The sequence below is a fragment of the Gallinula chloropus genome, assembly GCF_964237585.1.
Source record: "Gallinula chloropus genome assembly, chromosome: 4".
NCBI classification, from domain to species: domain Eukaryota; kingdom Metazoa; phylum Chordata; class Aves; order Gruiformes; family Rallidae; genus Gallinula; species Gallinula chloropus.
The window spans coordinates 61,825,598-61,847,383 of NC_140088.1; the positions used below are offsets into that span (position 1 = coordinate 61,825,598).

Genomic DNA, 21,786 nt, shown 5'->3' on the forward strand with positions numbered 1-21,786 from the left:
CACTATACGAGGAAGCTGGCTTTATTACACACCCAGGCATGCAATAAGCACATGCTGTGTTTTAATCTGCGCTGGGCGGCCATTTCGTCTTCTCCTTGCCACAATCACGTTCCCCAAGAGGCCACAGCAGACCTCGACCTCTGGAGTCGCACCGCCCCATCAGGGCGGGCAGCACCCTTCGCCGCAGGCCATAGCCGCCATCGCCCGTATCGCTCCGCCGCGGTTGGTCCGTGCGCGCATGTGTGCGCACAGCCGCTCGCTTCCTGGCGGCGCCGGCAGCGCTGGTTGGTCATGGTGGCGAGACGCGGCCGCGGTCGGCGGGGGATGATGGTCGCGCTTTTCTTGCTCGCCGTGTTGCAGCTGGCGGGCGCCGCTTCAGCCACCGCCCTGCCTGTAGTCATCAACACCTGGGCGTTTAGGAAAGCCGCAGAGACAGGTGCCCCGGTGGGGGAAACGGGTTGGGCGGGGCGGTGCTGCTCGCTCCACGCTCCTCATGCTGCAGCGCCGACGGGGGGCTCTGGGTGTTGCGGTACCTTAAAGCAGAAGTCTTTTCCCCGTACGGCAAGGCGAAGCGGGTTGTGGTTTTGTTCCCGTTAAATGGTTCTGGGTGCAGCGGGCTTGGGCTACGCCCGCTCTGCCTCCTCTCAAGACACAGGGAAGGGCCTGCGGCGGCTTGGGGAGGAGCTCGGCCAGGAGCCGGGTTTCCTTGAGCTTGCGTTGGTGGCGCTGTGCGGCCGAGCTCTGGTGCTGCCTGAGGGGCTGCAAGCAAGCGGTTTGGCTCCTGAAGCTGGGAGAAATGTGGGGTTTCTTGGGGCTCGCCTTGGCTTGCTTGTTGTTTTTTTTTTTTTTGTTTTGGTTTGCTTTTTCTTTTAAAGGTAGGGTGGTGGTGGTATGAGCTGAGGAAAAGCTCCTTGGAGGTATTCTTTAGCTAGGGGCGTGGTTTACACTCCTGTGACTGTTTGCAATAGTGACTTATTTTTAGTGGCGCCTTTCTGGGGTTCTTTCTTGCCTCCAAAAGTTTAGGTAGCTCTGAGTGTGTTTTTGGAGCTTTGTGTTGTTATGTGATGTCTTATTGACAGTCAAGGCAGGTTTTCTTGCGGCAACATGCATTAGTTGTGGATACTGACTTTGAAAGATCCATAGGCCATTTTACCATAGTTTGGTTGTAAATAACCTCTTGCTAGGGAAGCCTTGCTAGTGAAATGGGTTACCTCCAAAGCCTTGTGTAGGTCAGAAGTGAAATACAGCCATGAAAGCTGCAAGGCCTGTTCTTTGCAGCTTTGGAAAGCTGTGTTAAGGCTACTTGTGCTAATAAAGGGGATTAGAGCAGTAGTCCTCATGCTGAAGTTATTATAAAGACAAGCATATGTGGAGTTGAAGGCTGGCTATTAAGTCTTGTTTTCCCTGCAGGCAGTTTTGTGTAGTTGCATGCAGCATTTGTGAAGATGAGGCTTTGTGAGCTGGTTGAGACAGTGTGATAGTTGTGCCAGAAAGAGCACGATATGCTTCTCCTGCCTCCTCTGTGCTGGGTCTGGCAGATGACGAAGCATCAGAGGGAAGAGGAAGCAGGATTGCAACTGTCAGTGTCAGCAAGCTCAGGCACTTTGGAAAATCTTGCCTTGTGAAATGTGTGTGCAAAGCCATCAGGCCCTGTTTATTCAAGTCATGTTGTTTGGCACATCTGTAATGTCTGACAAAACTGCACCATGAGCTAGATCTTAAAGAACAGAAGACTGAAGGCTGAACAAGAGAATGTGGAGACTGTAACTTCTTGTGTACCACTTCCACTTTCTTCTTGTTCTTGTGTAGTTACTGACATAGGTTTAAATATTTCAGATTTCTGTAATGTTTAGATCTTTTTATTCTTCAGCTGGACAGTTGGTATTCTCAGATGAAGCTTTTGAGGGCTGCTTATTAGAATGTTTTGGTTTTTTGTTGTTTGTTTTGGTTGTGTTTGGTTTTTTGAGATAAAAACTTTGCTTCTTCACACACACTCCCCCCCAGCCAAAGGCTTTAAACAGTGTTAAAGTAATGGTTGGTTCTGGGCAGAGGAGGTTATTTAATATATAGAAGTTGTGATGATTGTTAGTAAATAATACCTTCGCAGTCAGAAAAAGAGCTTAAGTCAAATACTTATCTGATATGCAAGAAAAGCAGTATTTAGAAAAGTAATTATTTTTAATATATTTACATTTTTACTTCACCTATAAATTATAGTTTACTTTTTAAATCCACTTACATAGTGCACTTCCATTATGTCCATCTTTAAAACATTCCTTAAAGCAGTAGAGGAGACTGCTTTTGCTGATAACAATTATTTGTTTTTTTACAGCTTGGAGAGTATTACAGTTGGGAGGTTCTGAGCTGGATGCAGTTGAGAAAGGCTGTGGTCAGTGTGAGATTGATCAGTGCGATGGGAGTGTTGGATATGGAGGAAGCCCAGATGAAAGTGGAGAAACAACACTGGATGCGATGATTATGGATGGGTAAGAAAACTACACAGAGAAAAGAATGAACACTGTAACTTGTAGCACACTTCAAGGGTTGTTCAGAGATCTCCTTCTTTCAGGACTGACTCTGAGACAAGTTACATGTTAACCTGTGGAACTAGGAATAATAATTATCTAATTGGTGGAAGAGTAGCTAAGCTTGTTTGTTAGTGAATCTTTAGGTGTAGTGCAGTAATCCAGTTCTGGATACAGCATTTGCAGAGCAGACAGTTTGTGGCATTTAAGGTTCCTCCTTATATTCAGTCCGTAAATACTTCACTTTGGCAGCAGTTGTCTTCTGTACTTTATTTACCATTTAAAGCTGTCCTGATTAAAAAGTAATTGCCAGTGAGTGGTTCACATTATGACTTGATGTAATAAAATACTCTACTGAAAATATTACTGTGGGTGGAGTTGCTGTTACTTGAACAGCATCTCCGTGCCTGTGAAAGGAAGCAATGTATTTATGAAGCTTTTTCCCTAATAGTGTGATGCCATCTGTCTGGCATAGAACAATTAAAGCAGTATGTTAAAGGAGCAAGCTTTCTAATTTAGCTGAGAACAGATTTTTTTCTAATTTAAAAATGTACAATTATTCTTGTATTTTAATAAGTTTAAATATTTCTTGTTTCCAGCAACACTATGGAAGTTGGGGCAGTTGCAGATCTCAGACACGTAAAAAATGCAATTGGTGTAGCGCGAAAGGTCATTGAGTACACTAAGCATACGTTATTAGTGGGAGAGTCAGGTAATTATTATTCCTTTAACTGTTTCCAAGTCATACTCTCTTTTGAAAACACTTCCTTTTATAATTGCTGTATATTAGTCTTGGTGATACAGGAGGAAGGATTCCCTGACAATCAAGTGAATCTAATCAAATAATTCGCAAGTGCTTACTCTCTCATTATGTGGGTATGAATTAGGTTTTAGTTTGTATTAATGGAAATAATGAAAACCACAATAGAGTTTATGGTCCTTCTTCTAATATAACTGCAAATATTTACTTGTAAGCCCAAGGCTTTGCTAATATTACTGCTGTTAAAGGTATCAAAGATGCAAGACACTATGGAAGCTGTTAGCTGTAAGTGTTTCTTTTAAAACCATCGAGTAAGTTCTTCTAAGAAGTCACAGAATTAATAGATTCTACAGTGACCTTTAGTGTTTTTGTGTATATATAAAGCATTATTACTGGGTTTTTATAGTTTTTAAAATCAACAAGAACTTGAATGTAAAAAAACCCACGTTGTGACTGTAATGCTAGGCATAACAAAAGAGTGATAGCAAACTGGAGGAATAGCTGAGCTCCTAAAATGAGTTCCTACTGTTAGAATAATACTGGTTTTGAGAGGTATGTTGCAGAGAGGTATATGAATTGTGAGTGGAAGGATACTTGCTCACAGTTAAGGACTCTTAACATGTAGGTTCCTGCCCAGAAAGAAATGTGGACATAAGCGTGGAAATTGACATCTGAGCATTAAGGGTCAGTTAAGTGCTTTGAAATTGATATGAAAAGATAAAAAAAACTGGAAGGAATTAGTGTGTACAGAATGATAGAGAAATAAGTGCAAAAGCAGGTGTTTTAAGAAGTGAAATAAGGCAGTAGAGGGAGGTGAAGGCCGTGTTTGACAGAAGGTTTGAAAAGAGAGCTATACTTGCTGATCTTATTTGATTCAAGCAGGTGGCCATGATTAGGTTACAAGTGGCTTTGGTAAGAGATTTCACAGGTGATGCTGAAGAAATTGGGCAGGTGTTAGAGCAGGAAGAAATGCTCATAATACTCTTTTCCTCAACATTGGTAATTATCAAAATATTTCTAACTTTTGATCTGTAGAATGAGCAGAAAAGACAAGTTGAAGAAACAGGAATTTAAGTGCTGATTTAAAATACGTTTTCTAGCCTGGGAAGATAGCTCTTTGCATAATGGAGTCCTGTGGGCAAGGCTGTCATGCTGAGTCCTTGCTGTCAGTGAGAGCTGCCTCAGAATAAACTGCCTAGCAGTTGTAGCAAACGACAGACAGGAAATCTGAACATATATATATATATGTATCTGAGTAAAAATTGGAATTGGTGATGGATGTTAGTAACTGAATGAAAGTGGAGAAATCGAGAAAGCATAATATTTCTTGTGAAGGAATGTATTTTCTATGTAAATAGGAGCTTGGATAAAGGAAACTCTAGCTGTATTTACCGGATGAAGATTGATAAAGATAAAACAGAGCTATAGCTTCAGAAGGATCAAATCAGCATGCGAGAGAAACAACAGTTTATTTTCTAAATCACAGTATTTACATTTTTACTAGAAAAAGCTAGCTAAAATAGCAAAACTTTTTCATATAAATTAATAAGAAAGCCTGCAGAGATTATATGTATGATGCAAAGTTGCTGAGGTTATCCCTTATTTTATTCCCAATAACTGCATTTTTATTTGAATGTATTTGGTGATATAAGCCAGGAAAGTCTACCTGTCTCCTGAAATTTAATTTCTCTGAGTAGTTGTTACTAGAGAGGAGGTAGCAAGCTGTGAAATACATTAATTTTTAGTTGATCATTAAATATGTGGCCAGTATATAGTTCCTGGCAGTAAAGTTTTAATTAAAAGTAACACAAAATATTTGGTTTTGGTGTTGGAAACAATAATGGAATCTGTTGAAGTGCCATGACACCTAAGTAGTTGTTGCAGTTCTGTTTACTTTTGACTTAAGTTTAGGTATTTTAAAACCTCTGGTATGTGGGGAACTTAAGGAACAGGATGTATTATAGAATCATAGAATGGTTGAGGATGGCAGGGACTTCAGATCTTCTGTTTCAACCCCCCTGCTCATGTAGGGCCACCTACTGCTGGTTTCCCAGGACCATGTCTAGATGGCTTTTGAATGTTTCTGAAGGAAGCTCCACAACCTGTGGGCAGCTTGGTCACTCTCAGAGTGTAGAAGTGTGCCTTCCTGTTCAGAAAGACCCCCTGTGCTTCAGTTTATTGCACAATGTCTAGTCCTATTGCTAGGTATCACCAAAAAAGGGCCTGTATTGTTCTTTGCACCCACCCTTCAGGTATTTATATACACTGATGAGATCCCTCCTGAGCCTTCACTTCTCCAAGCTGAACAGTCCCAGCTCTCCTAGCCCTTCCTCATAGGAGAGATGCTCCAGTCCCTTGATCATCTTTGTGGCCTTTTGCTGGACTCTCTGGAGCGTGTCTGTTGTCCAGGGGAGCCCAGAACTGGGCCCAGCTACCTGGATATGGCTTCTCCAGTGCTGAGTAGAGGGGAAGGATGTCCTCTTTCAGCCTGCTGGAGCCCAGCCTGCACTGTTAACTGCTTCTGCTGCAAGGGCCTATGGCTGTCTGACACTCAGCTTGCTGCCCCTCAGAACCAGGTCTTCAGTCAAGCTGCTTTACTGATGAGTGGCCCCAGCGTGTATGGCTGCATGGGGTTTTTCCTCCTCAAGTGCAGGACTTCACACTTTTCTGTTGAACTGCATGAGGTTCTTACCCATCCACTCCTCTAGCCTGTCAAGGTCACTCTGGATACCAGCATAACCCCCTGGCGCTTCAGCCATATCTCCCAGTTTTATGTCATTCCAAGTTTGCTGAGGGAACATACACTTTGCCCTGTCATCCAGATCATTAATGAAGACATTGAACATTACTGGACCCAATTTTAACCCCAGTGGTACACCACTACTTAGTGGTTCCAACTTCATACAGTGATTCCCACCCTCGAAGCAAAGCCCCGCAATCATTTTTCAGTCCACCTGACTGTCTGTTTATCCAGCTGATACTTCATCAACTTCTCATATGTGAAACAGTGTTAGAAGCTTTATGGAAGTCAAGGTAGACAATATCCACTGCTCTCCCATCATCTACTGAACTGGCTGTTTCATCATAGATTGTTAGAAGGCTGACCAAGTATGACTTCCCTTTTGTGAAGCCATGCTGACTACTCCAAATCACCTTCTTGTCATTCACATGCCTGGAAATGGTTTCCAGGATTAGTTGTTTCAGTGATCAGGGTAAACCTTACCAGCCTGTACTTCCCTGGGTCCTACTTCTTGTTTGTGGTGTGGCTTTTCTTGAACAGGTATAGACGGTAACACTGACTGTTTCATCAGCCGCATTCTCCATTTGTTGCCTAATTTCTTTAGGACAAGTCTAAGGAAACCAGCACTGAGGGCTGTGTGTAGCAATGTAGAACTGACAGAGGGGCATTCAGTGCAGAATGATTACAAGCAAGGGGAAAAAACCCACCAATATTATTTTGGTTATTATCTGCCAATCAATTTTTAGGCTTGTTTCCAACAGATAGGAAGGTTTCATAATTACAGTGTGCTTGGCCTTTTTCCTTTGCATCCTAGCAGTGCTTAGACCAATAAGCCAAGTGGAAAGTTCACCGGGTAAAAATGACCAACTCTGCATCCTGGAATAGAAAAGCAGCTTTGAAAGTCACGAAAAAACGACCGGCAAACATGCACAAGCACAATTTCACCTCAACAAAAAAACCCAAACCAAAAACCCAGGAAAAAACCCTTTCATGTTTGTTCTAGAAATGGGAAAAATTTTTTAATTGAAGATGTCAGTTTTCTTTTCCTCTGAGTGCAAAGATACTTCAATTGTGTTAGTTTTTAAGGAAAACACAAAAACGCTGTCTGGAAATAATTGAAGGCATTTCTTAATTCATGGACTGGAGAAGCTGCTTTTGCCACATGTTACAGTTACATTATTATCAAGTATTGGTAATACAAATTCAAGCATCTGAATCTAGCAACAGTCTCAGTTACTAGGTAATATCAAAGGTACCTAGAAACTAAAAGATGAAAGAACAGTTGATCTTTCTTCTTTTCACTTTCCTTAGCTATAAAAGCCATTCTTAGAAGTGCAGCATTTTTTCATTGCCGATGTTGGTATTTCTTTTGCTCTCTTGACACGTACTGCATTAATTTTCAAAACAAGGAAGCAGTCACTTTTAAAGCTGCCAGGAAGAAGTGTAATATGATGTAAGCTGGTGGATTGATGCCTGGAAGTATTAGTGTTTTAGTGGCAAATGTTTTGCCATTATGTTTGTTACATTTCATAAAAGGGTAGCTCCTTAGCGAAAATGTGCCATTTCTTGTATTGTTTATTTAAATATTTGTGACATGCACAGCCCAGGCCACTCTTCTGCCACGTTATTTATGTCCAGTTGATTAACAGAGATTAATATGTTTCTTTTTCAATGGTAAAACTTATATGTTAACATAGTTACAGTGAACTGAGGAAATTTGATGTTGCCAGTGTAGGGAGCGGTTGTTACTGCAGTTGTACATCACTATAATGGCTGATGCTGGTCTTTGAAGTATTTTTCCCCTCGGTAGAGAATGCAGAATTTCTTCACTTATGAATAGTACTACATGGATGTATTATCATAAAATACATAAAAACATGGTAAATTAATGGCTTTGTCTTTGTTGCTTTTAAAGCCTCCCTGTTTGCTGTAAGGATGGGTTTTCCATATGAAGACTTAACTACACAAAAGTCTCTTTCGATGTATTCTAACTGGCTTAATCAGAGTTGTCAGCCAAACTACTGGAAGGTATGGTGTGGTGGTGGTGAAGTGAGGGCTTCGGACATCAGTAGTGCAGCATTGACTCTTCCTTTCACCTGATGTTGAAGTTTTCATGCTTTACACATGAAGAAGAAAAAACATTTTGCATATTAAGCAGGATTAACTTGGAATTACCAAGCATTTGGTAATGTTGGGAAGAGGATGTGTCTAGGTCCTGTTTCTTAGATCCTGCTGGTTTTGATGTTGCAGTAGAGATCTGGTGGGGGGAATTTTCCTTTTAGTTCTAAACTTGGGTAGGACTTCTCAAACTAAACAAAGTAGTGCATACATTTTTGATATGTATATAAATTTCTGAAAGAAAATCTTACCATAGCAATTAAGGTCCTTAAATAGAGTGACTTTATGTAGATCTGTGAACCCATGAGATTACTGCAGCTGTCCATGTTATGCTTGCCTGTTGTGGTGAAGTGTTTTTGTTGATGAGGTGGCATGGCAGATTTCTATGTGTTTGTAGACTTTTTTTCCTTGAACATGAAATGCTGCATAGCTGAACCACTCTAATTCAATACATACTTTGTGTTTCAGCTGGGAACATATCTTGACTATGATACTGAACTGACGTAGTATCTTACTGCTAGTAGAACAAGCTTAGTACATATGGCTGTGTTTTAGATTGAAATTTGTCTTCATTTTGTTGAAGTGAGCTTTTTTTACCAGTCAGTTGAACAAAAGAGATTATTTAATTTGAACAACATAACTTCCCAGTAGAAGAAAGTTTTTACTGTGTAATACAGGAAGTCAGTATTTATTCTTTAAATGAAACAACTTGTGGCTATCAGTACAGCTGTATGATTTAAGTATTGGGCTTCTGATATATGTGAAGTAGATTGAGGATATTGAGTGTCATATTTTTAAGTTTATTTGTAATAAAATACAATATATTATTCATGGAAATAACAAAATAATTACAGAATGTGGTACCAGACTCTTCAAAATCCTGTGGACCATACAAACGGCCTGAAAATTTAACTCCTGAAGAACAACCCACCTCACAAAGAAGAGCTCAGAATGTTCAGAGTCATGATACTATTGGTAACAACCTTTTGGCAACTCTGCTTTATTTTGTTTTGGTTTTACTTGTTCCCCTATAGATTAAATCATACTGAGTTCAAAGAAAAGTATTTCATAGAGGCATTATTTCCTATTGATAGTGGTTTCAAGGCTATGTTGCGTTACCTATGCACAGGGGTGGAGTGTCTAAAAGTAGGATTTGCTTTTTTGGGTTTCTGCCAACACACTTGTTGCACACATACTTGCTTCAGTTTTTGCCCTTAGCTATGTGTTCATCACCCTACTGCTTTTCCCTTGGATGTCTTGGCATAATTACTTGGGCAGCTTTAGATGCTTTGAAAACTGATGAAGGTTAAAAATAATTATTTTTATCTTGATTATTGTTAACTTAGGTTAAGTCTCCCCTATAGTTGTCAGACCAATTTAAAAGGCTTTGAAGTGATGGAAGAAATAAGTAAACAGTCCAGTTGCCAAAAAAAGTTAAACTTACGAAGTCAAGCTTACTTTCATTGTTACTCTATTCTGGCTTAATTTTAACTAAACGAATAAATTTCTGCAGCAGCTACTGTGCTTAAAACAGGTTAGCAGTCCCCAAAGACTTTTAAGAGTTTACTGATGGAGGACCATTAATTGCTAAGCCTGTAAGCTGATTAATGAGCAGATCTGACAAAGGACTGGAGCAGTTACAGATTCATGTCTTTCAAAGCTTTATACTTGCTAGTCTTGAAACTTACACTTTTTGGTTTAGTCTGGGTTTTTCTCAAGTTAGAAATTCAGAAATTTTTTTGGGAAGTATTTGCAATACTGAGAAACAACATCCTCTTTTCAAGTGTGAATCTTTCTTCTTCGCGTACAGTCCACACTACTGAATACCAATTCATATTCTACAGAGATCAGGCAACCTACCAAATTGTTAAGTTGGTAGATAGTTTTCTTCACTGGGATAATCACTCTTCATTTTCTAGAAAACTGTGGAGTGTCAGGATGAGAGGGGAACCTGCTAAATACAGTTCAGGAATTGAAGTACTGTTAAGTTGTCCTAAGGTGTTCTGTAATGAATGATGATGCTTCTAAATCACATTCCTGCACCCCATTTTTTGTTTTATGTGTGAAATAACTCCTTGACATTTTGTGATGAGTCTTCAGAATATATTTAGGAAGATAGCAGGAACTGGTGCCATTCCAGTCATCTTGCAGAGGCTAGTAATGGCCATACAGTCATTGCCTCTATGCTTTGAGCTTCTACTGGTCAGGAAACCCTCCTGTGAGGAGGAGGTACTGCTTAGTGAGATCAGGGAATTTGAATTTTGCTTCTTGGCTCTCAATTTGCACTGGAGTTTGATGCCAACAGCAACTTCTGCACTCTCTTAAAGAGATTAAGTCATGCTTAATGGAGAGGGAGTTGTCCCTAAATCCTGTTCCAAGTGCCGATCTAAGCTTTCTTAGTGAATGCAGTGGCTTCCCTATCAGCACAAAATGAGTGACGGGTAGGCTCATCCACATATATGATTGCCTGTCATGTAATTCTTACTTTGGTAGGCAGTATTTCATTTTATGACAAAATTAGGTTTATGCTGTGATTCATTTTTTTTTAATCTCCATCAAGCACCATGTATAACTTCTAGATTTTGCTGTTCTAATGGTGCTAGTGCAGGATGTGATGACACCAGGTACCTGTAGTTTACTGGCTAATGTGTCTGTCAGGGTACAGAGACTGCTTGGGTGGCAGTAGCAGACAGCTCTGAAAAATGTGATGCTTGTTGTTTTAGATTTCATTCTGAGGTCTTGTAATACACCCGGAAAGTTCCCAGATTTTTTTTACAAAACAATTGTTTCCTTTAAGAGTACGACTTCCCTGTGTTTCAGGATACAGGTAACTTGGATAGTCTGTGTGTCGTGGTTCTGTTTGATAACCTTAGTTATCAGCTTTGTTAGGAGTGTTTCTGAGTATCTTTCATCCCTGTTGAAAACACTAGGTATGGTTGTCATTGGTGGGAGTGGAACTGTTGCTTCTGGAACATCTACTAATGGTGCAATCCACAAAATTCCAGGGTGAGTATCTGGTTTTATGGAACAGCTTTTTTCTACATTTTCATGTGTTAAACATATCTAAAGGTTATAAGTTTTACATTGTGATGATTGCAAAATGGCCTTGATTATTTTTGGGCACTACCATAATTCCTAATACCAAGAAACTGATTGAGTTGCAAGATGATTTACGTTTGAGGGAATGCTTGTTTTTCAGCTGGCTTAATTCACCATCTAGAGACACAAACAACCGGTACAGTTGTGAGGCAACTTGTAAGGCAAAGCACCACAAGCCGATGAGCATGTCAGAGAGGTACACAGTCTCCAAAGAAATGTACATAGAATCAGAGCCTCGGGCCTGCGTTTTGTTCTTGAGATTTTTTTTTTCTGCCTATTTAGGAATCTTGTCTGTCCACCAAGCCAGACAACTTCTGGATTTAGCATCACTTATTGAACATACTAACGTCCCCAGCCACTTACTGTTGCCCACTGGCTAACCCTTACTGCCCTAACTATAGTCAGCATAATAACAAGCGGTTGTGCAGTGGAGGCTGATTAAGCCTCAGGTCAGTCAGGTTATCACAGATGACTTTTATTGGTAGTTTTAAGACAATGCTTTTGACTACGGTGGAGTGACCTCCTTAGCTGGTCTGTTCTCCTGTGGGTTTAACGCTAACCCAGCTGGAGGCAGTAAGGTTGATGAAGTTTAAAGTGTCCCCAAGTCACAAGAACTTACCAGTATCAGGCCAAGAGTTGTTGTATTAATGCAATCCCATTGGAATTACTAAATTACGATTTTCTGTACTTTCCAGTTTTTCTTTTTTTTTTTCTCTATTGATTACAGCCGTGTAGGAGATTCTCCAATTGCTGGAGCAGGATCCTATGCAGACAGTACAGCTGGAGGCGCTGCAGCCACCGGGGATGGTGACATCATGATGCGCTTCTTACCCAGGTTTGTCCTTAGGGTGAATTTTCTCTAGCAAAAGTGTGAACTCAGCAAATGAAGTAATTGATTAAAAAGGCAGTCTGACTTACTGGCTGCTGCAGTGGGAGTAAAGGAAGGAATGGGAAGTGAAAGAGTAGCAGAATCAAGTCATCCTCTATTGTAGGATTGAATTCTTAACTGTCTTGATGACAGATCCCCTTAATACTGCCGAGCGTGAGCAAACAGGCAGCAGATAATGGGTATATTCCCAACTTGCATGCTTTGTAACAGAACTGAGTAGCTTTCTTCTCCAAGGTGTTTTGCTGTGTGGGAGATAAATGTTATAAATTGTAGAAAGGATGAGGGGTGAGCCTCAGATTATTCAGGAGGATGGGGAGGTGTCAGATACAATTACATAGGACTGTTACATTACTTTGATACTGGAAGAGGTGTGGTAGTGCTGTCATCATGGTTGTATAACTTGTGTAAAACATGGCTTTTTTCATCATTGAGAGTTAACAATTGTTGGTGTGGATTGGTCTGAGCAGCAGTGAGTTAAAGAAGTCTGTGCTGAACATAATGGCCACTGGTGCTTGAAGGAATATGTAGCAGTGGCCAGCCTATTACTTGAGTGCTTTTTCTGAAACTCTGGCAGTTACGAATGCCTATTAGCTGCTGCATATTTACAAATGTCCTCAATGAGTTTTAAGGTGTTCCAAGCCAGCCTTGAAATAAAAGGAAATTGACAACTTTGTGAATTATCCTAAGATGCTGCCAGTAGTAGTGAGTTGAGCTCCACTACAAAGGTAATCAATAAAAGCTTATATTACAATTTAGCAGCCTGAAGGATTTTGGAATTTTAGGATTTTTTCTGAAATATTTTTTCAGACTCAATCATGCAATGAGAAATAAAAGCCACTAACTCTATAGCTGCTGGTTTTGCAATTCTTTAATGGTTTTGTTGCTTAACTGTCTGAGCATCTGCAATAGAAGAGGCTATCCCAGGCTTAGTCCTGCCTTAAAATTATATATGGCGTAAGCAACGCATCTTGCAGCCTCTTTTAGCCCTGTTTCTAACTGGTTTTCATGTAGAACCTTAGTAGTAATTGCCAATGTGAAGTTTGGTGAAAGATTATCATGTGCTTCGTTGTTTAAAGAAATCAACGTCTCTCAATGGTATTTTAGAATATGTAACCTGAGTATGGCTAACTGTTTGTGTGGGGGGTATTTTTTATTACTTTTTTAATTTAGTTATCAAGCTGTGGAGTACATGAGGATGGGAACAGACCCGGCAGTAGCCTGCCAGAAAGTTATTTCCAGAATCCAGAAGTACGCTCCAAAGTTCTTTGGTGCTGTTATATGTGCCAACACAACTGGAAGTTACGGTATGTATTTTACTTAACAAAGCTTGTGGGCCCTAAGTAGGTCACAGAAGTGCAAAACCAACGGTGGATTCTAAAGCAGAGATCTTTATTATTCTTTGAACACTGCAGCAGTGCTGACCATTCATAATGTCAAATGTTGGTCAGTAGGGCAACTGTGTCCTAATTGCAGTTGACATATTTTAATTTTTCCTTTACATTTTGATGTCTTGGACTTTCACAAAATTTTGGTAAAAAGAAAATAATATTTCCAACCTTTATATGTTTTCCTGGGCTATTTGTGATTAATTTGAAGGTTTTAAAGAATGCTTATGCCTCCCCTAGATATGGCATGAGGCAGGAGAATGTGACTGTTAAGCATAGTTTCAAAGCAATCCAAGATCAGTCATTGTGCCAGGCATCTCATTAGTGAACTCTTAGATCAGTAGGAAATACAATTTGCTAATCAACATGGCTTATTTAGCTAGACTGCTTATTGCTGTTCTTTGATCTCTTATTTCCCATAGTTCTGTGTTTAAGAGATTAGTGTTGGAGGAACTCATTAAGTTAATCAGTATTGAAAGAGAGAGAGAGATTTCCCTAACTTATGTTACCATTTGAATTGTATTATAAGGGCATTAATTGCACCACGGCAGTCAGTAGCACTGTGTTTTTACTTAAAAATGAAATACTTTCAAGATGTCTTGGGTTAAACAGATTGTAAAGGAGCAATTACCCCATTGTAGTAGAATTAGTAACTGGGTCTTTAGATGATATAGTACAATACCAAAGACACTAAACCTAAATGTAGCAAATGATACCTTTTTTCTCCTTTCTTTCCTAGGTGCTGCATGTAATAAAATTCCAGGATTCACTCAGTTTCACTTCATGGTTTCCAGCCCTTTGCTAAGTCAGCCAACAGAGCAAGTAGTAGATTGCATTTAGTTTCTTTCGTCTTGTTACATCTAAACCTAAAGAAGGAAATTGCTCAGGTTACCCAGGTGTTACGTTCTCAGATGGCTGTTCCAAGTCTGTTTTTGTAAGAACTAAGTACTCAAAAGTGATGCATAATAAACATTGAACTGGACCCTTGCTTTGTCATTTAAAAACACATTCAACAGAAATTTGGAGTAAAGGGTAGGGAGCAGGAAGGACTGCATCTACGTGTGAGATTTATTTTGAGAATATTTAATGGGCCTTCCTAAGATTTAATCCAGGTTTTCTTTCCTCTTGAAGAAAATTGCATGCAAATGCTGACATTTGGAAAGGGAGTTGAAACATAGTGGAGACTATTTCAAAGCTTTACGAGATAAGGAGCATCTCCTTGTGGACCTTTCTAACTTGTTTCCCAACAGCTGAAGAGAGGACATCCAAACATTCCTAGTACTACAAGCCTTCAAGGAGTACTGCATTGACTCTTGCTTGATGTGAAGACAATTGGAAATCTTCCTGTCACCTGCTTTTTGAGTTGAAGTTATGAATCTTAATCACAGTGATTTACTTGTCACCAATAGGCTTCCCTTGGCCTGTAGCACATTTCAACTGTTCTTTGTCAGGCATAATACCTAGAGCATGTTGTAGTTTTGCATGGTTGGGTTCTGGTAGAGGATTTGGGACTGTAGGGATGGCTTCTGCAAGAAGCAGCCAAAAGCTCTCTACAGGCCAGAGAGGGTAAACACCAGCTGACTCAAGGCCAGAGTCATTGACAAAGGCCCATCAGCAATGCTCACAGCGCCTCTGGGAATCACATTTAGGAGGAGAGAAAAATGCAGGCAGCTGCATTTTGCCACCAGAGAAGGAAGTGAGAGGATGTAAGAAACCATGCAGGCACCAAGGTCAGGGAAGAAGGAAGGTGTGGGGGAGAGGAGGCGCCCCAGATCCCGGAGAAAAAGATGCCCCTGCAGCCTGTGGAGAACACCATGGTGAAGCAGGCTCTCCCCCTGTAGCCCATGGATGATGATGATGAGCAGATAGCCCATTTACAGCCCGTGGAAGACCCCATGCCAGAGCAGCTGGAGACACCTGAAGGATGCTGTGACCCCATGAGAAGCCTGTGTTGGAGCAAGCTCCTGGCAGCAAAACCTGCAGCCTGTGGAGAGACCAACCCACGCTGGAGCAGGTTTACTGGGGGGACTTGTGAATTTGTGAAGGACCAGGCGGGAGCAGTCTGGGCCTGAAGGTCAGCAGCTCGTGGAAGGGAGCCACGCTGAGGCAAGTGGTGAGGAGCCCAAGTGCCGACAGAAGTGACGCATGTTGAAGTTCATGGAGGACTGTCTCCTGTGGGTGGGACCCCATGCTGGAGTAGGGGAACAGTGTGAGGAATGCTTCCCCCAGCTAAGAAGGAAAACAACTTGTGAGGAACTGAATGAGACCCCCAGTCCCGTCTCCCCCTGTGACACCCTGAGGGGAGAAAGGGAGTGAAATCATGATTAAAGTGAAGTCTGCTAAGAAGGGAGGGGTGGGGGAGGTGCTTTAAGATCTGGTTGTGCTTCTCATTGTCTGGTTTCACTGGGTGTGTAGTGTAATAAAGATGGTTTTCTCTCCTTTATTCTGTGTTGAGTCTGTTTTGCCCATGACGCTAATCATGGAGTCATCTCTCCCTGTCTTTATCTCGACTCCTGACCCTCCGAGTATGTATTTTCTCCCTTGTCCAGCTGAAAAGGGGAGTGGTAGACTTTGGTGGGCATCTAACCTCCACCCAGGGTCAAACCACCACAAGCATGATAGTTATCTGCAGCTGACAAAGCTGATTTCCTCACTTTATCTAGAGATGGCAGGATTCAATTGTAATAAAATCTCACCATCCTGAGGAGTGTTCCGCAGGTATTTGAAGATCTGTTTGATTGCTTTCTTAACTTGGTGGCTTGCTGATGGTTTCATTGCATCTTTGCTAAACCTGAGCTAGGAAAAGTTGGGGTTTGGGGCGGGGGGAAGAAAAATAAGCATGTCTTGTCATAAACATTTTGATTTATTCATTGTCTACTTGAATAAAATCATTGGGTAATGAAAGAACATCTTAATGTATCATAAGTAAGGTTGTTCAGATTTTTGTGTACTATCCTTCAGAACGATCGTTGCTTTGTTCCAAGTCAGCAGCTTTTAAAGTTGGGAAACACATCTATAGTGGTTTTAAGAGAAGTTTGCTACCTGTCCTATCCACAATGCTTCTGGTATGGATGCTGTGCCTTCAGATAACTCAGGCAGTGTCCCTGAAGTCACTGCTACAATTCTGACTTACTGCATAATCAGTTCATCTGTACACAAGACTAAAATTACGTGTCTGAGACACATGTACTTATACGCGTGGCTTGATAATGTAGGTTGCTCTGTGATGCTGAATTATCATAAATTAAAGGGTTAGGCTGTATAAGCTCTTTTAATACATTGTTAATATGACAGTATACTGCACTATAATATTAATGCACCATTCTGATTTTATGGACAGAATTCTGAATTAAAAATATACTGAATATTTTATCAAATATTTCTTTAAATGTAGCTAGCAGTAGTGCTGTTTTCTGCTTAGCTGACACATCCATTTTTAAAGAAAGATTTCTACAAGTACAAACCCTTGCCACAAGTAAGCAAAAATTGTTTCTGATTCCAAGGAATTTTGTATTTTTAAGCTTTTACTACAAAAAGCAAAAATTCCCCCTAAAATTGCACAGAATATATTGGCCAGTTATTGCCACAGTGAAATGCATCCTGTCTGTAAAATTGGGGCTTTAAGTCCAACTGTGGTTAGCTTGCCTGTTCGTATTCTAAAACTTTATTGAATTATCATTTCATCTAATGTGGATGGAAAAAAGCATCTTGGCTCAGTGCTCTGAAGTGGTCCGTGCCCTGTTTCTACATGACACGGACTCATTCTTTAATGAAGCAGTCTGGATGAACGCTGGTGATGCTTTGTGTGTGCTTACTGTGGAAAGCTTCCCTGTCCCCTCAGTTGTAGGCTACTGCTGCAAGAGGTCCCGTTGTCTGTAACGGCCTCGATTGGGAATAACAGTGATTTTCAGGGAATTCAAGGCTGGTCTTTCAGATGGAATCTGCAAGTAATACTATAAAAAAGGAATGAATCTATAATGTCTTCACAGGGTAAACCCAACAGTTTTCCTCTGCCTGTGTGTGTTGTTTGGGCTTAGTTGACATGTGCCTTGTGTTAACAACTTACAACTCTGTTCATCCTTTTTTTGAAATGGAAATTCCGCATAGGATTTCAGTGCTGTGGTCTGTGATACAGTTAAACTTACACTAATGTAGTACTAGTATGGTACATGTTACCCTGTGAACTACACGTGTGCTCACTGGGGAATCTTCATTCCTCCATGCATGTTCCGTTAAACTTACTGGCAACAGAACATTACTGGATGTCCGTCAAGCAGATGTCACAGGATCTCAGGATTTTGTGACTAGTTTTGCTGTCATTTTTCAAGCTGCTTAGTCAGGCAGCAAACACTCTTCGATGCTTGTTTGCACATCTAACAGTATTAGCCATGTTTTCATTTCCTTCTCCCCCTCACCCCCCAACATTTGGAATCACTGTAGGCAGGCAGACCCACTGGTGCAGCTGCTCTGGGTGTGATTAGCTGGTATGTTTACAGTGACAGGTGGTAGTCTGTGAAATAAAAGCAGTAGCAACTTCAAAGCGAGCCAGTTGTTCAGGGAATTCCTGTTACCAGTGACTTTTGATTTCTAATAAGAAAGAGAAAGATCTTTTAAAGAAAAGTAAGAAAAGTATAGGCTTGGTTCTTCTCCCTCCTGCCTCTGAAATCAGAAGAATACTTCTGGGTTTTTTCCTGTTCTCCTGCCACTAATGGGACTTTGTACTTTCTTCAAATGTATATGATTTTTCCCTTTTCATATGTTTTATTCTTGCTCTCAGCAGAGCTGTGTCTTTATAACAGCTTCCTTGAGACATTCTGACCATACCCATCCAGGCTCAACTGTTGGTTAATTTTCTTAAGTTGACGTAAACTACTACTAAGAGTAGTCTGTCACTCTTTTAATGTTGGGGTTTTTTGGGGGCGTTTTCTTTACCAGTTGGGAGGATCCAAGTTCTGGATGTTAAGATGTCTTAAAGGTGGCATAATTCCTCAAGCAGTTTGTCATTTCTCTTGATGTTTAAGGTGCCTACTGTCTACTTTCTTTGGTGGAGGGAGCGGGTGGGTTTTTTGGTATTTGTAAATACAAATAGATAACAGTATTAATGATTAATTCTGATATTAATATTAGTTCTGAATTAACTAATAGCAAGTTAGTAATTTAAATGCTAGCTACAGAACTTGCATTTTTGAGGGCTGAGGGAGGAGTTACTGAAATTGAGCAGCAGTGTCACAATAGATTCCAGGGTTGCAGTACTACAAGTTGAGGATTATTCTTTGCCAGGTCATCGATGTTTGTGTTACCTCAGTAAATGTTTGATGGTACATGTGGTTATTTATTAAATACAATGTGACAGGCTATTTGCAAATAGAATTTGTTTTGCTGCTAGCATAATACTACTCCTGGATATTCGTTGTTATGGGAAAACTTACAAGACAAATTATCATGGAACATGTGTGAGGATGAAGGCTGGGTTGGCAGGCTGATATGCAGAGAAGTATAGAGGAACTGAGACTTCCCATAAATTAATATTTTTATCTGCAGTGCTTCTCCTGAGTGTTGAAGAGCAACATAGAAGTGCCAGTTTCCTACTTCTGTCGTGTAATCAATTCTTTATCTGTGTAAGATTTTTTTCCTGGAGAATTTATAGTAATAGATGAAGTAAAGTACTATGGATTAAAAGGGTGAATGTAAAAAGTATTATAAACAAGTCTAATTCACATGCAGTCAAGTGTGTGTTGCTGATTTGGTTGTTACTGAAGACTTAATTTATTTTCCACTTTATAACATACAAATTACATTGGAGTAGCTGCAGCGCTCGCAAACGGCAACTATTTAAATTAAATCTGTGCCTGTTCTCCTGAATCCATCAACATGAAAGGTCCTGTGATCATATTTCTTGGCAAGATTTATGGCAGTTTTTGTTACTGCTTACTGAAGTGCTAGTCCCACAAAATAGGTCTTTAGGGGGTAACATCGCTTTGCAGCTGAAGGAGGTTAATGGCCTTTAACTGATTTCTGCAGTGCTACTTCTCGCTGCCTGCTGTCTCTCTGTGCTGGAGGCTGCTGTTCTGTACCAGGACCAGCAGACCAGGGCGTATGCATTACCCCACACAGCTTCACACCAGATCCAGTAGTTTAATCTCTCTGACCCCCATCCCCACTTTGCACTGAGGATAGCTGATCCCCTGCACCCCATTCCTCTGGCTCTGCTGCAGGGTTCATACCTTTCTGCCAAAGAGCAGAAACAAACAGCTCCGGGGCAATCTGACTGCAGGTCTCTGCTGGGGAAGTGTGCCTCGGAGCCCTCAGGTTATGTATGGAACACTGTCCTGTGCTGACCTCCTAGGCTGACAGCTATGGTAATAAAATCCACAAACAGCAACACACTGAGCAGAGAACAGCTAGCAGTCCTGGGCTGGCCTGAAGTGCTGGAGCCAAGGTTATGTTTTAAACTTTGTCTTTCTCTCTCTCTCTGGAGTATTGTTTTGGCTAGATAAAGCCTTTGCTGCCCCAAGAGGAGCGGTGCTACCCACATCCTCCAGCACACATTCTCTCTCCTCAAGTTATACAATTGGTTTTGTTGACTCTGCAGCTCTATGAAATGGAGCTCCATGAAATGGTTGGACTGAAAACTAATCTGTTCCTTCTTTCAGAGTGTAAGCAAGGAGTTCTGCTTTACCGTGCAGCCACCCAGCTGCGAAGAGCAACCCAAGGCAGACTGCAGGAATGTGCAGTAGGGAAGTTACCCAGCTGGTGAGAGCACAAAACAACATTCTCTTCAAAGCTTTCCTGCAGACTGAAGCAGGTGTCCCTGTGTCTGCAGGTGTGTGGCTATTGTCATGTGCCCTGTGTACTCTCTTCTGCCACATAAATATTTAATGGTTTGTCATAGGTTTCCCATTTTCAGGATGGGAGAGCACAGTCTTCATACAACCTTCTTCTGGTGGCCTTCTCTGTTAAAATGTGAATTTTAATATCTTCTGACCAAGGAGACTTTACAGCTCCTACTGCAGAGCAACTGCTGTTACAGCAATGCTTCATGAAAACATGAGCACCATGAATTCAGTCTCCTTGACTGGCTACTTAATTGAAAGTTGCCATGAGACGTGGTCTGTGCTAACAGGGCTGTCATTTGGGCACGCTGCTGTACTGGGCTCTCGGGGGACTTTCTGTCACTGGGATGTCTGGTTACTTTATCACAGTAGTTTATGCAAGAGACCAGTGTGCTCAGCGGAGCTAAGAAAGTATCTCCAATCACATTCAAGAATAGAGCTATAACCCTGTAACTTAATTTGAAAAGTCAAGTCTCTTTCAGAGTTGAAGTCTGATCTTGCATAAAGTTATGTAACAGTCGTTTCATGCCTTGCTATGACAAATCTAAGTGCTAATGCCAGATAAATATTTTAACTGTCATTTATAATTGTCATTTATGTAGCTTTGGTGGTCAGACTTAGCTATTCATAACTACGGCCATTAGTGTCCTACTTAACCATTCTGTTCTGCTTTGTAGCTGTGATTTATTTGTTTTCCCCAGACAGCATTTGGGAAGAACTTCAGACACAGGCTGGAAGTTGGTGCAATCTCATCATACAATAGACCATCTTGTGTAAGTGTCTCGAAAGCATTTCTTATGGTGAGTAACAAAATCACTGAACAGTACAGACCTACTGCAGCCTTTAGTCTTGGTATGCAAAGATTAGTGCTTCATCCTTAGGAAGGGAAAAGCTGCCCTTTCTTAGGAAGCTACAAAAGGGATGTAGGCACTACAGTTCCCTGTTTTAAACTTTTTGGGGACCTCTAGTTTGTCTCAGGTGCTGCTTTCTAACTTTGTAAATATCCCACATGTCCTGTATGTATTTCTGCTTTTGATAAAGCAAGATAATTCTTGATTATGAATTCAGTGAGAGTTTTATTTGGGTGTACCTTTCCTTTCCAAATTTGACACAGTCATGCCCTGTTAGCACTTAAGAGCTAGTATGAATGGTTCTTGACTTTATTGTCATGAGCTGGCTTGTGACCTGCTGCCAGTTGGCAGCTGAGCCTGCAGTCCTGCCATGGAAGCTGAGATGTGTGGGTATTGTTCACTGCCTGGTGCCATTCTTGTTCCTAGGAAACAATCCCAACCTCAGTTGCGAGTTTTTCATCAGTAATTTCTTCAATCAAGCAGCCTAAGCAATCGGTAAATATAGATTGAATATAATCACCTAAGCTATCATTAAAAGATTCATCTCAATCAGCAGAGCCTGCTAGCTGATTGTCACCTGAAGCCT

The 21,786-nt window shown here is 40.9% G+C and overlaps 1 protein-coding gene across 1 annotated transcript; it reads left to right on the plus strand.

Moving 5' to 3' along the window:
* Nucleotides 1–291: 291 nt before the first annotated feature.
* AGA (aspartylglucosaminidase) lies at nucleotides 292–15,897 on the plus strand (the record flags this gene model as incomplete). The annotated part of the gene is made up of 9 exons (XM_084263632.1): nucleotides 292–436; nucleotides 2,333–2,486; nucleotides 3,125–3,237; nucleotides 7,941–8,053; nucleotides 8,998–9,118; nucleotides 11,074–11,149; nucleotides 11,970–12,077; nucleotides 13,302–13,435; nucleotides 14,256–15,897. The coding sequence occupies 9 exons, from the start codon at nucleotides 292–294 to the stop codon at nucleotides 14,354–14,356; spliced, it is 1,065 nt and encodes a 354-aa protein (XP_084119758.1). The 3' UTR covers nucleotides 14,357–15,897.
* Between the last annotated feature and the right edge of the window lie 5,889 nt (nucleotides 15,898–21,786).